The sequence below is a fragment of the Arachis hypogaea genome, chromosome 18, assembly GCF_003086295.3.
Source record: "Arachis hypogaea cultivar Tifrunner chromosome 18, arahy.Tifrunner.gnm2.J5K5, whole genome shotgun sequence".
Lineage (NCBI taxonomy): Eukaryota > Viridiplantae > Streptophyta > Magnoliopsida > Fabales > Fabaceae > Arachis > Arachis hypogaea.
Genome location: NC_092053.1, coordinates 10,334,251 through 10,350,324, shown reverse-complemented (window position 1 = coordinate 10,350,324; position 16,074 = coordinate 10,334,251). Strand labels below are relative to the sequence as shown.

The window sequence follows — 16,074 nt, the reverse complement described above, 5'->3', positions numbered from 1 at the left end:
CTACAGATAGAACCATATTGCAGGATAATGCTACGAACAAGCATGATAAACCGAAAGGAAATGTAAAAGATTACGTAGAGCACATGTGGAGCATACTCAAATAATGGACGGGTTACTTCTAGTTACTTCATTTCATTTTCTTATTTACTCAATAAGCCTAATCTTGGAGAGAGTTTAGCTAAAAGTTTCTAAAAGCATTGATTAAAAGGATAAAAATAATATTTTAACATATTTAATATGTAACACAAATCATTGCGTGGTTTACACATTAGATATGATGCTGGGCGTGGTCAAACATATGGGAACTAGAAATTCATAGTGTTTCGCAAGGACGGTGCTGGGAGTGGTGACCTTGTCATAGTAGATTCCCTTTTAGTCAACATTTTCTCCTTTGAATATCACAAGAACCAGATCCTACTTCTCTCTTACTTTCATATTGAATCACATACCAATGCAGATCTTCCATTTTGAGCTTATATTTTTTTTTCAGATAATTAGAAAATTCACTGGTTCCACAAAGGATGTGAGGTACAACTAATTTTAAGTTAGTCGATTAGTTAGTTTACTCGTTTGTTTAAGTAACTGTCAGAAATTCAAATTTCATATTAGATATATAACAAATTATTAACCAGTAACAGTCTAACAGATCCTTAAATCAACTTTGATTGGAAGATACAGTTAAAAAAAACGAAAAGCAAAAGATGCTATTCAATTGTTAGTGTATAATTCACCACTCATGAATTCCACATACATATATCTCTTTTTTTTCTGTTGAAATATATTGATTAAAAATTACACCAAATTGGTGGATGGAATATATATGTTTTTGTTGTGATTTTTGTCAAAAGCAGGTGTACCAATATGAATACTAAGGACAAAACGATAGAAAGGTGGTCCAAAAGCAAAATATGATATGGAAATTGGAAAGTGCGTAGCATACTACAAAGTGGTGGATATATTACTAGAACAACTAGAGTGGATACATACATATAACAAACTCCACAATGTACAAAAATATAAACTAAGATAGAAAGAAATGAAATACATATGATGAATCCATCAGCGTTGGAGCTGAAAAACATGGCTCATAAAACGCATGGACCTACTCATGAGAAGGAAATCACAAAACCGTCTCCTTCTTCTTTCCCTAATTAACCTACACTCTACCATATAATTAATAATGAAACCAACAATCAAGCTAAGAGTGTGTGTATCATCAAAGTAAAATTGATAATATCATCAGAAATGGTGGTGGAAGGCCCAGAAAAACATGGAGCCTTATATCACACATGATTGAGAGTTTCAAGTTCATAGAAGGGATGAGTTTATGGTATATAAGAATGATGATCAAGAAATAATAATCAAAGAAGGTTCACAGGTTGTTTTGCTGAAAATATCTGCAACCTGGGAGAGGACAAAAACTAAGTTTTTGTTGAGCTAGCAGTGGAGATAATAATATTTAAAACCATGATTTTATACATCAAAAAGTACCGTCAAGATTAGGATTTTGTTGCTGACACGTACAAAGCCTAATCAGCTTTTATGTCAGTAGCAGTATCCACTCTTGACGGTTCACTTTTAATGTACAAATGACTAAAATGGAAATTCCAAGCAAGCAAATTAGGATTGTTTGAAGGAGAGAAAGGGAAAAAGTGAGTTCTGAATCCTGATCCTTCCAGAAGAAAGGCCTCAATCTTGTTGTATATGAACATCAGCAGCATCATGATTATCATTGAATCCATCTTGTTCTTGTTGTTGGTGCTGATTTGAGTTGTTGAGACCAAAAGGAACCTGAGGTTGCAAAAGGAAACTATTGTTGGAAGTGTCCAAATCATCCCAAACAGGACTACCTGGACCCCAACCTGAAGGAATAGCATTGAACCATGCAGACATCTCTCCCCACACCAGTTCTTGAGAAACCCCTTCACTCACACTTCTTGAATTCTCATTACTCTCTTCTATTGGACTCTTCTCCACATTCGCATTCCCACCTTCAGAAACCTCTTCAACTTGCTTTGTTGTTGTAATAGAAGAGGAAGGAGATGAAGTAGTAGGAGCATCAGAAGGTGCTTCTTCTTGATTCTTATCATTATTATCATCATCCTTTTTGTTGAGGAAGAGTTCAGGGAAGTTGAGGCGTGCATTCTCACCTCTAAGCTTGAAAGCCTCGCGATCATAGGCCATGGCAGCATCTTCTGCAGTGTCGAAGGTGCCGAGCCAGAGTCGAGTTCTGTTTCGAGGTAGACGAATCTCAGCTACCCATTTCCCCCAATGGCGTTGCCTCACACCTCTATAAAGCTTCGTCGTGTTCAACGGCTGAGACGGTGGCCTCAACCTGTTGTTCATCATCATCATTCTCCCTCTTGGACTTAGGTTCAGTGCTTCGCTCCAATACTGAAGAATCTGCTGCTGATTCTGTTGTTGTAGCATTTGCGGTTGATACACTGTGTTCACCATGTTCATGTTATGTTGCTGTTGCGGATGATGAGATTGAGAACCGAAAGAAATCATTTGGTTGTTGTGCGTTGTTGGTTGCATTGGTGGGTGCATGAAAGGGGTATCTGTTCTTGTTCCGTATTGGTAAGGGAACTGCATTTGCATGGGGTTCTGTTGTGAGGGATCAAACGCAAAAGGAAACACTATTCTTGATGATTGTGAAGATGGAGGAACAGAGGAGGAAGAAGAAGAAGAAGGAGAAGGAAGAGGTTGTTGAAGGGAAGAAGAACGTTGAGGGCTTCGAATCTTCTTGAGAGGTCTGTTATGTAAGACGGAAGCTTCATCAAAAACTGGCTTCCATTGAGCCCTCTGAAAGAAGGTTGGATCATTCATTTCATCAAAAACCTTGTGTGCATCACTGTCATCATCCACACCCATGTTCCTGAACCTGCTGCCACTGTTGCTGTTCTTATTATTATTATTAGCTTCATCCATGGCCAATTAATCCCTCTGCTCTCTTTTAAAAGAAGAAAAAGGAAAAAAAAAAGAATTGGAATCAAAATCACAACGAAGCAAAAAGCAAATAAAAAAAGGGAGATTCAGATTTAGGAGTGTGGGGAGGTGAATCCGATCGAAATCAAAAACAGGATCGGATACCAAAGCTATAATCTTTGGAAGTACCCAATACCCATATCTGGATTGAATTGGAAAAAAATCTAGAGAGTAGAGAGCGAGCGGGAATCAGAGGCAGGAGAATAATAGTGAAGAATGAAGATGGCTTCTTCTGAGTCAGAAACTTGGGGTGGTGAATGCCGAAAGCAGTGCTGAGGAGAAACAAGGAGGTTGAGGCAAACACCTTTTATATCACACCATAAATCTTTTTCTTTTTTCTTTTTTGGGGTTTTGGCTATCATGTATGTTTAATTCTAAGTGTAAGAATTTTTAAATTCTTTTATATTTACTATAAAAAAAATAATTAAAAGAAATCCATTTAAAATTAAATTAGGTTAATTTCATTTTATTATGTATTAAAATCGATCTTTATGTACAAATAACTAAGAAATTTACAAATTTTTTCTTTCATAAATAATAGATGATAAAATTCATAATTGAATCCAGTAATAATAAATAGTTAAATACATAACTAGTCACTATCACTATCTCATCTCAAGTTTAAGAAATTTATATATAAAAAGGAAAAAGAAACCTTATTGGAAAGTCTCTTAATTGGTAGGCTAGAAGGGGCCCACACGGTTGTGATCTTTGCTTGATTACCAATAACCTTTCTTTCAAGCTCAGCCACCTTTGGTTTTGGTCTCACACTTGACAATTACACTCACTTTGAGGTTCATGTAACCTTGCCATGTGTTACAACAACACTGCCATAATGTCAATGCTACAATCTCAGAGGTCAGAACCTAAACAACTTAATGCGATTCTCTTTTTCTTCTGTCCGTACAATCAACAAAAATTAGTATTTGGATACTCAAATTGATATTTAAGTATTTAACATATTAAACATTTTTTTTTTGGGTGGCATCATGATTGATAAGATATTTTTCTAAGGTTCTCAATTAACTCTCTTATGTGGAATAATAGTAGTCAATATGGGTTTGGTGAAATGCAGGCACTACTCGACTACTAGGTTTGCATTTTTCTTTTCTCTCATTAAAACACCATGTGGCGGTTCATGCCTTTCCCAAGAGAATAAAATGTAAAAGGATTTTTGGAAAAGCTTTCCCCTATTTTACTTATTTATTTATTTTTTATGTGCATCTAAACACATTAATAAAAAACATAAATAATTATTCACGTAAAAATATTTTTATATAAATATGATATTTAGGATATGGATAATTATGTTAAATATTTTAGTAAAATATATTAATTTATCAAATAATTTTTAATTATTACTTTTATATTAAGATTTTTTTATCTGAAAAAAAAAAAAAAACGAAAAGGCACATGTATGTGCTGAAGTTTATTTATTTCAGGGAAGGACACATCATAAAGATGATTCTAGTAGTAGCATGCCGTTAACAGAAATTTCGTCTGAATCATGGCTTGCTCCTACGTAACCTCAAAGCTACATACAATAATTAAACTACTAGTCTTACCGAATCCTATTAAATTAAATTCATAGGATAAGTAAAAGTGATGATAATATTCTATCAAGTAGTATTTTGTTTCTCCATACATATTTAATTTTCTTAAGCTAGCAAATAGAGTATTCATTCATTGGGGAAAAAATAAAGCCAATTATTACTCCTTCAAGTCTCAAATATCTCTTTATCTAAGAAAAGTATATATAATAAAAAAGAAATCGGTACACTATATATATAATAATAGAACACAGCAATTCTTTGTTTAATCTTTCCACTTTTATCAAGAAGATTATTAAAAAAGAATAACAAGATATTTAAAGGAGTTAATACTCAAAATAACTCCTAAAATCTGATTCTCAATTCAATTTAATCTTTTAATTTTTAATTGACTCAAATTATACCCTAAAATTTTAAGGTTTAAATTGGCTCTTCTATTCATTTTATTATAGAAAAGATGACGTAACACGATTAAATGACGTTATTTTGCTGTTTGCGCCTAAACGACGTTGTTTTACTCCTCCCCTCTTTTTCTTCCTCCTTCTCAATGTCTAAACCTCCCGTCACCCCATTGCCACTACCCTTAATCACAACTTGCCAACTCTGCCACCCTCAATCAAAGAAATAGTCAAACAATCAACTCAATTGAAGGAACTTAAAATCCGAATACAGCAACCTCAATGCAAGGAGCTTGAAATCAGTATAAAAATTTTTTATCAGTATAAAATATTTATTTTCATTAAAACTCTACCTGTGTGTTTCTGGCAGTGGAGCGTCAAATCAGTGCAATTAGAGCGATTTATGATGTTGAGATTGAACGATTTTTTATGGAATTTCATCTGGTCCGGTCACATTTCAATGAGGAACAGCTCTGAAAGTCGATGCTGCAGGTCTTCGAAGAAATCTTACCGAATCTCTCAATTATGAAAGATGAAGGGAATGGGAAATTTGATGTGAAGTGAAAAGAGAAAGGGAGTAGAATGTCCACGACTTGTGGTAATGTAGAAAGAGATCTCTCATTTTCATCATGTGCTGAAGCATTCATGAATTGATTTGAATGAGAAATGTTGCTATTCATTTAGGATCGTTTCATATATAGAAACTTACCTCTGTTATTACTAGTTTCTTTGCATATACTGCTAAATCTATTATAACTAACTTAAACAACTTGCAAAGAACAACTAACTAGTGATTACAATATATTGTGATAATATGAATTGATTAAATGTCTGTTACATAGATTTTTGAGGAGCCATGTGAAGTTCAGACATTGAGGAAGAGCCATGTGGGGTTGGGAAGGTATGATTGGGGGTGGTAGTAACGGAGTGGTGGAAGGTTCACATATTGAGGAGGAGGAAGAAGAAGATGGGAGGAGTAAAACGATCTCATTTAGGTACAAACAGCAAAATAACATCGTTTAATCATGTCACGTCATTTTTTTAGTGACGAAAATGGACCGGGATCAACTTGAGTAACGACTTAAAATTTTAAGGTACAATTTGAGTCAATTAAAAATTGAAGGACTAAATTGAATCAAAGTTAAATTTCAAAGATCATTTTAAATATTAATCCATACTTATAGAAATTGGTTTAAGAACTACATACATAAAATATAATAATAATTACATTAATTTTAAAGTACAATTTGAGTCAATTAAAAATTAAAGGACTAAATTGAATCAAAGTTAAATTTCAAAGATCATTTTAAATATTAATCTATACTTATAGAAATTGGTTTAAGAACTACATACATAAAATATAATAATAATTACATTAATAAATAAATTAAGATAATATCTACTCACATCAAGATATTTTATATATATGATGGAGATACTAATTAAAAATTATTAAATAATTTAATGTATTTAACAAATTTACAAATTTAATATAATATGTATTAACATTTTAAATATTATATTCACAGGAAGATATTTTTATCTTAGTAGCATTTATTTGGTTAATGATATTGCTAGTTGCATGAGGCGTGCTACTTCTACTTGGCTCTCTCCCCAGCTTATGCCCCTTAGTTACAACACAAAGAAAAATGTGTCTTTGTCTTGTTGTCTACTACTCTATCTTTATAAATTTTTTATTGCCTTCGTTCTGAAAACGTGGGATATGCTACAAGTTAACACATCCATGCATATCTTTCCTACTTTTCTTGCTACGTTTGTATCATTATGTATTGACTTGCATTTTGCAAGGATCATAATATGCTAGCTAGCTAGACAGGTGAACACACTTTGAATGAGTTGATTGGGTCGGATAAAGTTGGGTTCTTTACTTTTTTCGGTCGAACAGAATATATTATTGTAAAAAAAAAATCACTTTTAGTGATTATTTATTTTGTTTTTAATGACAATAAAAATCATCGTCAATATATTTACTGGTAATTATATATTAATCATTTTATACTTTGTCGTTAAAAAATTTTAACGATAATTATAGATACAATTATCCACAAAAAAATTTTTAATAGCCGTACAAAATATATAATTACCATTATAACATATAATACTAATGACAAATATATAATTCTGTAATAACATAAGTTAAATAAGATATATAATAACCATTATATTATTGTCACTAAAAATAATTTTTGTTATAGTATATATACATCATCATTATAAATATGCATGTCATACATTTATTTATAGCAGCTACTTAACGTTAAATATGATATATTACTAATTGTCTCTACTCCCAAAACAATTTTGACTCTACTCCCAAATCTAAAATCCGTATTTCCTAACCTTTTTCTTTCTCTCCCTTTTCAATTTTTATTTCTTCTCTCCAGCCCCGCGTCATTGTCGTCGGCTCGCTGCCCATCTCCTGACCCGCTCCACGTCAATATCGCGATGTCACCAACGTTGCTGGCTTGCTGTCTCCTGACTTGCCCTACTCGCTTGCTCCTTGTTTCTGCGTTCCACTTTGTCTCTCGTCAGTCGCCACTCCGTCATTATCTCTGAGTTGACTCTGATACTGTCACCACTCCATCATCGTCTCTTGTGGTCTCGCACTCTCGCCATTCGCCCACAGCCCACTCCATCATCCACTATAAGAAAAATGCTAAATACAGTCGAATTTAGCGTCGGACGTTATCATCAGATTTACTGGTGGATTTGACAATAAATTTGTCGAATATAAAGATTACCGTCATATTCGATTTTTTGACGGTAAATTCGCCGGTAATAATTGGAAAGAAAAAAAGAAAAAATGGCACGATCATTACTGTCAAATTTACCGGCGAATTAATCTGCCAGTAATCCGAATTAGTGCAACGCTGCATTTTGGTCATTCTCAAAGCATTACCGTCGGATTTATCCGCCGGTAATCTTACCCTAAATTCGAATCGCGAACCGTCTTCTTCACATTTTCAAACTAATGTCCCTCTCTCTCTCTCTCTCTCTCTCATTGTGTCCCACAAACCACCTCTGGCAGCCCCTCCACCAATGTCAGCCACCACCAACAACGTTCAAAGACTTCATGGACTCCTTGCGTCACGTTGGTTGCTCTATCACCACCGTTTTCATGGCTCCCACCACTGTTGCCGCCGCCACTGCTACACCGCTATCGCCGCTATCGCCGCTGCTCCTTGTGTGCCGGAGATGCCTCTTTCCTCCCGCCAGGTATGTTGTCATCATCCTTCTTTTTATTATTTTTTAGTTTATTTTAAAAAAAAATCCTAATAATGCAGCCCTGCCGGTTGGTCACCGTCGCCATCACTTTGCTGTCTCTGCTGCCACCACTTTATCGGAGCTGTCTCCTTCCTCTCTTCAGGTTATGTTGTCCTCCTCCTTCTTGTTATTATTTTTTTAAGATTTAGTTTATGTATTTGTTTAGATTTAGGATTTTTTTAATTATATTTTGATTTAGGTTTTGTTATTCTATTTTGATGATTGTGTGTTTGAAATTTTGTTTATAATTCTGATTTTAAATTTTGTTTTGATAATTGTGTTTATTATTATGATTTTATGTTTATTGTTCTAATATCATGAAGAATAAAAGTGATTGTTTCTATATTGTTAAGGATTTATTACTTGAGTTTGCATTAAAAACGTTGCTGGTGTATTGAACGTTTGAAAAGTACAAGTCATTTTTGGGGGTTTTGAGAATTCTGACTAGGGTTGAGGTTAGTGTGGTTGGTTTCTTTATGTAATTGAATTTTCAGTTTGAAAATGATGAGGATCATATCAGGAAGAGTTAGAAATGCCATTAGTTATTAGTATTCCTTTACTTTTTTAAAACTTAGGTGGTGCTTTTTGGTTATTGTTGTTTCTATTTAGCTTCAGTTTAGGACTGGTGATGTCTGTGCTATCATTTGAAGTAGTTCATGTTCAAGTGTTTTTCTAAATTATTCAAATTTTCTATGGCATTTCATGTTATCATTTTGAAGTGGTTCATGTCCAAATATTTTTTGAGATAAATTATATACGACTGTACTATTCTATGCACGATAACAACCAGCGGTAATAAACCATGTAAATTCAAAGGGGCAGGGTGTTCTTCATAAGAAGACTGATTCCATTATCTTGACTTCTTTTTCATCCTGAATTCTAAATTCAATAAAATTTGTATTGCTTTGCGAGTTTTTATATAAGTTTTAATTAGTTATCACTGGACTTTTGGAAGTAAGTTCTAAATGTGATTTATTTGAGATGGTTTGATATGAGGCTGCAATTCAGAGGACTGATGAGGATGAATATATTATTCTCAAGTATAGCATACAATGAAAACATTGCTACCTAAAGTCATATTTGTTAGTTGTCAATCCAAATCTTAGTACGTGTTTCATGAATATATTTCATTACGAAGTCATGTCTAACATATATGAAACTAATAATTTCATTCTTTTCTATTATACTACCACTAAATAATGTTATATGGTTAGAAACTATAGACACTAGGAAGTTAGATTGAATTCATTTGCGACTTAACACAAACCAAAAAGGTTCTTAAACTGAGGTTTCTGCAAAAAAGAGGTTCCTAAAATGATAAAATACAGAGCAATATCAATATCCTACTTACTACAGGTAATATGTATGAATTACGTTTGTATTTTATCATTAAACATTTTATCCTCAAGTTTCGAATTCAGCTTTTAATATGCATGAATTATATATTAATTTTTAAACAAGGTTTTTAAAAAATTTAAAATTTAAGTGGACCGTTGGATTAACCGTCAGTTAAATCCGTCGATAGTTATTGATTTAATTATTAATTAACAATATATTACTATCGGATTTACCAGAAGAAAAATCTGTCAGTAAATAATTACCAGCGATGTTTATACCGTCGGAGTAACGGTAAACATATTCCCAGCGAATTTTTTTTGTAAATCCGACGGTACTCAACGTTTATCTTGTAGTGATAGTCTCTCGCCACTCCATTTGTCCATCATCGACTCATCGTCGTGCCATTCCGTCATCGTCTATGCGTCTCTCTCTCTCTCTCTCTCTCTCTCTCTCTCTCTCTCTCTCTCTCTCTCTCTCTCTCTCTCTCTCTCTCTCTCTCTCTCTCTCTCTCTCTCTCTCTCTCTCTCTCTCTCTCGCCGCTTTAGGCACCGTCGCACTAGCCGCACACACCTCGTCAGTCTCCAGCTTCTCCTTCTCGAGTAGTTGGTACATTTACAGATTCACTAATGACTAATTTACTTGCTTCGTTACTTTGATTTGGTATTTTGTTTAGTAAAATTTAATTTTATCTTATTTAGGAATAAGAATTTGATTTTGATAAATATTGTGTGAAACTGTGAATTGTAATTTACGTTTGAATAATTGAATAATTAAATCCGTCAAATTGTGAATTTGGTGCTATTTAAATAATTGGATGATTTATGTTTATGTATATTGACATATAATTGAATTAGGATATTGCATTTTGTTACTATTGAAAATTAATTTGAATGATTTTGACAATGGATCTTTTTATTAAAAGATGCTATAAGATGAGGAACAATGTTGTGGGGTAGTTATTTTTGAGATTCGCTGCAATTAATTGGTGGCTTGCGCCTTAGTGCCTCACTGTCACTGCAGTTGTGTTGTGCAACATCTATATTATTCTTGGATTTCTTTTGATTATATATATTATTCATTTGATATTATATTATTTTGTATTTTTTTATTGAGTTATCTCAAGTATTACAAAGGAACGACCAAGACATTATAAATGCTATGATGTTGGTTAAAGTGTCTAAGTAACGATTGCAAAATATAAGAGATGATAGTTGGTCTCTTTTACTTGATGAAGTCTCATTGTTTTGTGACAAATATAATATTACTATTCCAAAAAAGATGATATATTTGTGTCCCAAGGAAGACGAAGACGCAAAGGTCAAAATATCTCAAATTTGCATCATTTTCAAGTTGAGATATTCTATCAAGTAGTTGATAGACAACTTCAAAAACTCAGTAATAATTTGACAGAGGTGAATACTGAATTGCTTCTTTGTATAGCTTGTCTGAATTCAAGACACTCATTTTTTGTATTTGATAAGGAGAAGTTGATCCAGTTAGCTCAATTCTATCCATTAGAATTTTCTTGTACTTCACTTTTGGCATTTGATAGTCAATTTGAGAACTTCATATTAGATGTGTGTTCTGATGATCAATTCTTAAACTTAAATGGGATTAGTACTATTTTTCAGAAATTGGTTGAGACTCGAAAAAATATTATTTATCTATTAGTGTTTCTTCTTTTGAAGTTAGCTTTAGTTTTATCCGTAGTATCTGTATCAGTTGAAAGAACTTTCTCTAGTATGAATATTATAAAGAATCGACTTCATAATCGTATGAGAGATAAATTTTTAAATAATTATTTAGTGACATATATAGAAAGAGAGATATTTGATTGTATTGAAAATAAAAAAAATTATTCAATCTTTTTAAAATATAAAACTCAAAAAAATAAAATTATAAATTATTCGTTATTATTTTAAATTATTATTTTATTATTTTAATTTGTTGATTAAATAATTTAAAAAATAATTATATTTTATAATATTATAGTATAATTATAAAAAATATTATTATATTATATATATTTTGTTTTCATTAATAAATTTTTTTGGATCAATCGTTGGTTAAGACAGAAAATTTAAAAACTTTTTTTATATATAATTTACGCACGATTGTTAATTTTGAGGGTAATTTGATAATATTTTAAATTTAGATGACAAAATGACTCGTGTATAATTTAGGAGGCTAAGATGAAAATTTACTCTCTAAGATTGCTTCATATAGCATAGGTCGATAAGCTAAGAATCACTGATTAAATTGGTCAATGTTCATATGTGACTTATAACAAAATACTCAGAGGCTTAATAATTTTGTTCTAAGGTAGCACTTATCTTGAGGACAATGCTCAATTTGTAGACAAAGCGTCAAAGGCTAGCATGTAGCTATGGTTCCTCTAGGTAAAAATATGCATAAGAATAGAATAAATATGGGAATCAATTTTTGATTAATTACAGTAGAAAAGGTTTAATTAGTTGTTTTATTACAAAATTACTTTTTTTATTAATCCTAATTTTCGTGAAAGATTTAGGTTCTAAGGTTAAAATTTATGATTTAAAATTTAATATTTAAAATTTAAAATTGTTGATACAAATTCAAATTCGACCAAAATTTTGATATGTCTATCTAAATACAGAATAAAAAAGAAAAGTCATTTTAACAAAAACATGCTATGTTGAGCGTCAAGCTTTGTTTTTCATTTTTCCTTTCATTTTAAGTATTTTAGCATTTTCATTTCTTTCTTTCAATTTTATTTTGAGTTTGTTTAGTTCAATTTCTATCCACGTTCGTTCTAAACATTTGTTTGCACCATTTTATTTATTAATAATGCAAGAATTCATAATTTTATTCCATTACTTACGAAATTAATTTTGACGCTTAAGTGTTTAATTATGTTCTCCTTAAAGGAGTTGTATCTACTTTTTGAATTGAGATTGTTGATACAAATTTGTTCGACACCTTATGTTAAGATTGAACCAAAATCAAAGAATACAAAAATTAAAAGATTAGTTAGTTGATATTAAATTAGATTTTTTTTAATTAAACTCATAAGAATAATATAGCTAGAGATTATAAAAAATTACATTCTAGAATAGTCTAGACAAACAAGTTGAGTCATAAATCGTGAGGTTATTTCGCTTATTCTCGTTTCTAATTAGTAGTGTTGTTGGGCTTGAATCTTCCTCTTTAATTACTTTTATCTTATTTGTCCTTTTGGTCTTCTTTAATTTAGCTTATTATGTACCAAAAAATAGTTTTGGAGGGACTCATCCTCTTGTTATAAACCGTATTTGTTTAGCATTATCTTTTGATTGTAAAAAGCATAGCTTTTCTCTATAAATTTTTCTATGATTGCAAAGTGCAACAGGACCTAAAAGTGAAGTAACAAGGACTTGTTTTTTTCACAAACATATTAATCATGCCCCCAAATTATAAATTATAAAAAAAGTTATTTGTATACTAAAATAAATTATTATATTAATCATTATATGATATTTGAATATATATTACATGTGTTGTTTTTATATTTTTAATACATATTTCATATTCAATGCTGATATAGATAGTGTCTATTTTTTGTTACGGAAACTTATATATTAAGATGTTCAATTATAAAAAGCGAGATATTTCGCGTCCTAAAAGCAGAAAGAATATTTTAGATGTTGATGTACAATTATTAGGAGATATATCTTAAATTTCAAATCAAATTCAAGTACATACGTTATTATCAATTTTATTTGTGGTATTAGTGTTATATACAAAAATATAAAATGTTAAAAATAATGTGTTAGATGTACTATTAATTGTATCAGAAAACTCTCACATTAATGGCAATATATAATTATGCATGAACTTGGGTCAAAAAAGAAGTTCAACGAAAAAGTCAGGTGCTTTGAATTGGTCAATCGCAAAATGGCTGGCATTGGTTCCTCCAAGTATCTAATCACAAAAAATAAAACAAACTTTAATATAATAAGTTAAGAAGTAGCAATAGGATCAATTTCTTAAGAAATGATATAGAGCGTTACAGTACATGCATGTGGGTAAAGAATTTATAAGAAGTGATGGAATTGCAAATGCAAGTTTATGTGTGTGGCAAAGGTTCCACGTATTTCACTTTCGGTGCAACAATTGCGAAGAATTCAACTTTCAAGCATCAAAAAACCACTTGTCTTTGCAAAGTCAACACCATAACCTTGTATTTTTCACAATAGGTCGGTGAAAATCGGCACGTGTCGGTGGTCCACCATAAACCCTCATCATTTTGTTCTCCTAATAGAGTAATCTTAATTATTTGTACGCTACTAATAATTTATTTTAGGGTAATGTTAGGTAGACAAAAAAAAAGTCAGAACTTATTTTATTTAGCATTAATTAATTATCGTAACAATTAATGAATACTAAATAAAATAAATTATGGTTATTTTTTGCTGATTTTCTTTGGTTACCAAATATTTTCGTTTATTTTATTGGTCAAAGTCCTATGACATATTGATATTTTAAAAGTTTGTCAACGATGCCTTCAAAAATATCTAAAAAATAGGACACATGCCTTATAGAGTGATGAATTTCATTTCATTTCTCAGCCCAAGTTTTTTTTTATTTAGATTTAGTTTATTGAATTAAAAATTTAATTTTAATACATTATTAATATAAAATTATTTTATATGTATATTTAATTATATAATATTATATTAATAAAAATAATTATTTTTTAAATTGATCACGTAAATAATTATTTAAATATGATTATAATTATATTATTATATAAAATATTTTATAATATTAATATATAAAAATTAAATTCAAAATCTCAATGTTTTGTTTTTTTTTTTTAAATTAAGAATAAGACTCGTATTGAAATTTTTAAATAAGAATGGAGAGTTTATTTTTTTTATGTATATCTCGTTGGCTGCATGTATGCTTATTATTAATTAGCATGTATTTTGTTACATGTACTATCTATATATGTTACTGAATTTTCAGATTTTCGCAAACGTTTCATAGGAACAAATGATGGCAACAATTTAAAAGTTCCAATAACACAAATGTTGGCGAGTGGAAAGAGCATTAAGTAGGGCTCACCAAAGGAGCAATTAACAAGAGGCATATCCGCATATGTATTATTTGATTGACACGTGGCTTCAGTTCCTACATCGTGGGTTCGAATATATCTTTCTATGGAAGAATTGATCGCAGAAGATATGTTATTTCATATATATATAACTTTGACCGAAGAAATTAAGCAACGAAAACCAGGTCACCTACTACATACCCTTCTTCTAAACCCTAATTTTTTGGTACAGAAACTTATATCCATCCATATGCATGAGGAACGTGTTGTGGTATCAAATTTGGCCACTTATTCTGACATAATGGCTACGTCTAAATGAGAGAACATGCGTTGCCTCCATGTCAAACCATTATCTTCTCTTCTTTTAATTTTATTTTTTTAATTTTTTGGTGACCCTTGAATATAATTGATTGAATCATTGAATGATTAACGCTGAAAATAAATGGAGAAAAAAATATAAGTTGATTTTTTTCAAATAAAAAATAGTGTGCAAACATTTTTAATTTGATGGTATGGCAACACATTGTTGAATATCTAAATAATGTTTTTAATACATTGACAACATATAAAAAAATTATATATAATTTTCATCTTATTTTTTAAATTATTTAAATAATCATAACTGACTAAACTGACTTCAAATGAATACGAAAAAATATTAAAAATATTAATATTTATTACAGAAGGAATGCTAGGGGCCAGCAATTTTTGTGATTTGTAGCCATCAAATAGCCATCAATGATAGTTTTAATGGTATGAGATTGGTGTGAAATTTCATTCAATGGCTCACTTTTCTTTACTGATTACATGTTGGCCAGAATTTAACAAAGTTGTTGTTCCCTAGACTTTTCCTTTATTACAGATATTTGCGATAAAAATAATATTTTACCCTTGAAATTAAATAATGAAGGAGAAAGAAATTGTTGAAAAAAATGCTGAATATAAAGTACTATTATCTTTATAATGTTAATTGGTATATTTTAATTTGATAATAAAATAATGTTTGACCTAGCTTTGTTAATTAAAAATACATATTTTTAAAAAGATAATAAATGGAAATTTCTCGGATTCTCATCAACTCTTCAGAAGTTAAAACTCAACAAAGCTTCCAACAATTTTGGTAATGAACTTAAAAATGAATTGGCAATACTAACTTCTTCTTCTTCTTTTATACATATACATGCATAAGCATTAACAAACAAGGACTTCAGAGAAAAGTGTAATAATAACTAATAAGTAGTTGCTCCTCTAAAATAGATAAAAGTTAATTCGGTACACAAACATTTCACATAAATAATAATGCAGGGTTTGAAGAAGAATCGCAATTAATTAAATGGTATAATATATGCAACTTAATCTCATAATTATATTATTGGCTATTTCTATGACTTGAATCTATAACTTTAATGTCACACGGAGACAATTCAATCGTTGTTGCTTC

General features: G+C 30.8%; 1 protein-coding gene across 1 annotated transcript; it reads right to left on the bottom strand.

Moving 5' to 3' along the window:
* Positions 1 to 937: 937 nt before the first annotated feature.
* On the bottom strand, positions 938 to 3,595 carry LOC112771856 (ethylene-responsive transcription factor ERF053). Its single transcript, XM_025816676.3, has one exon. The coding sequence runs from the start codon at positions 2,929 to 2,931 to the stop codon at positions 1,690 to 1,692; it is 1,242 nt and encodes a 413-aa protein (XP_025672461.1). The 5' UTR covers positions 2,932 to 3,595; the 3' UTR covers positions 938 to 1,689.
* Positions 3,596 to 16,074: the final 12,479 nt, after the last annotated feature.

What these genes read in the sequence shown, in the direction of transcription:
- LOC112771856 (XM_025816676.3), bottom strand. Translation starts at nt 2,931, where the DNA reads ATGGATGAAGCTAATAATAATAATAAGAACAGCAACAGTGGCAGCAGG.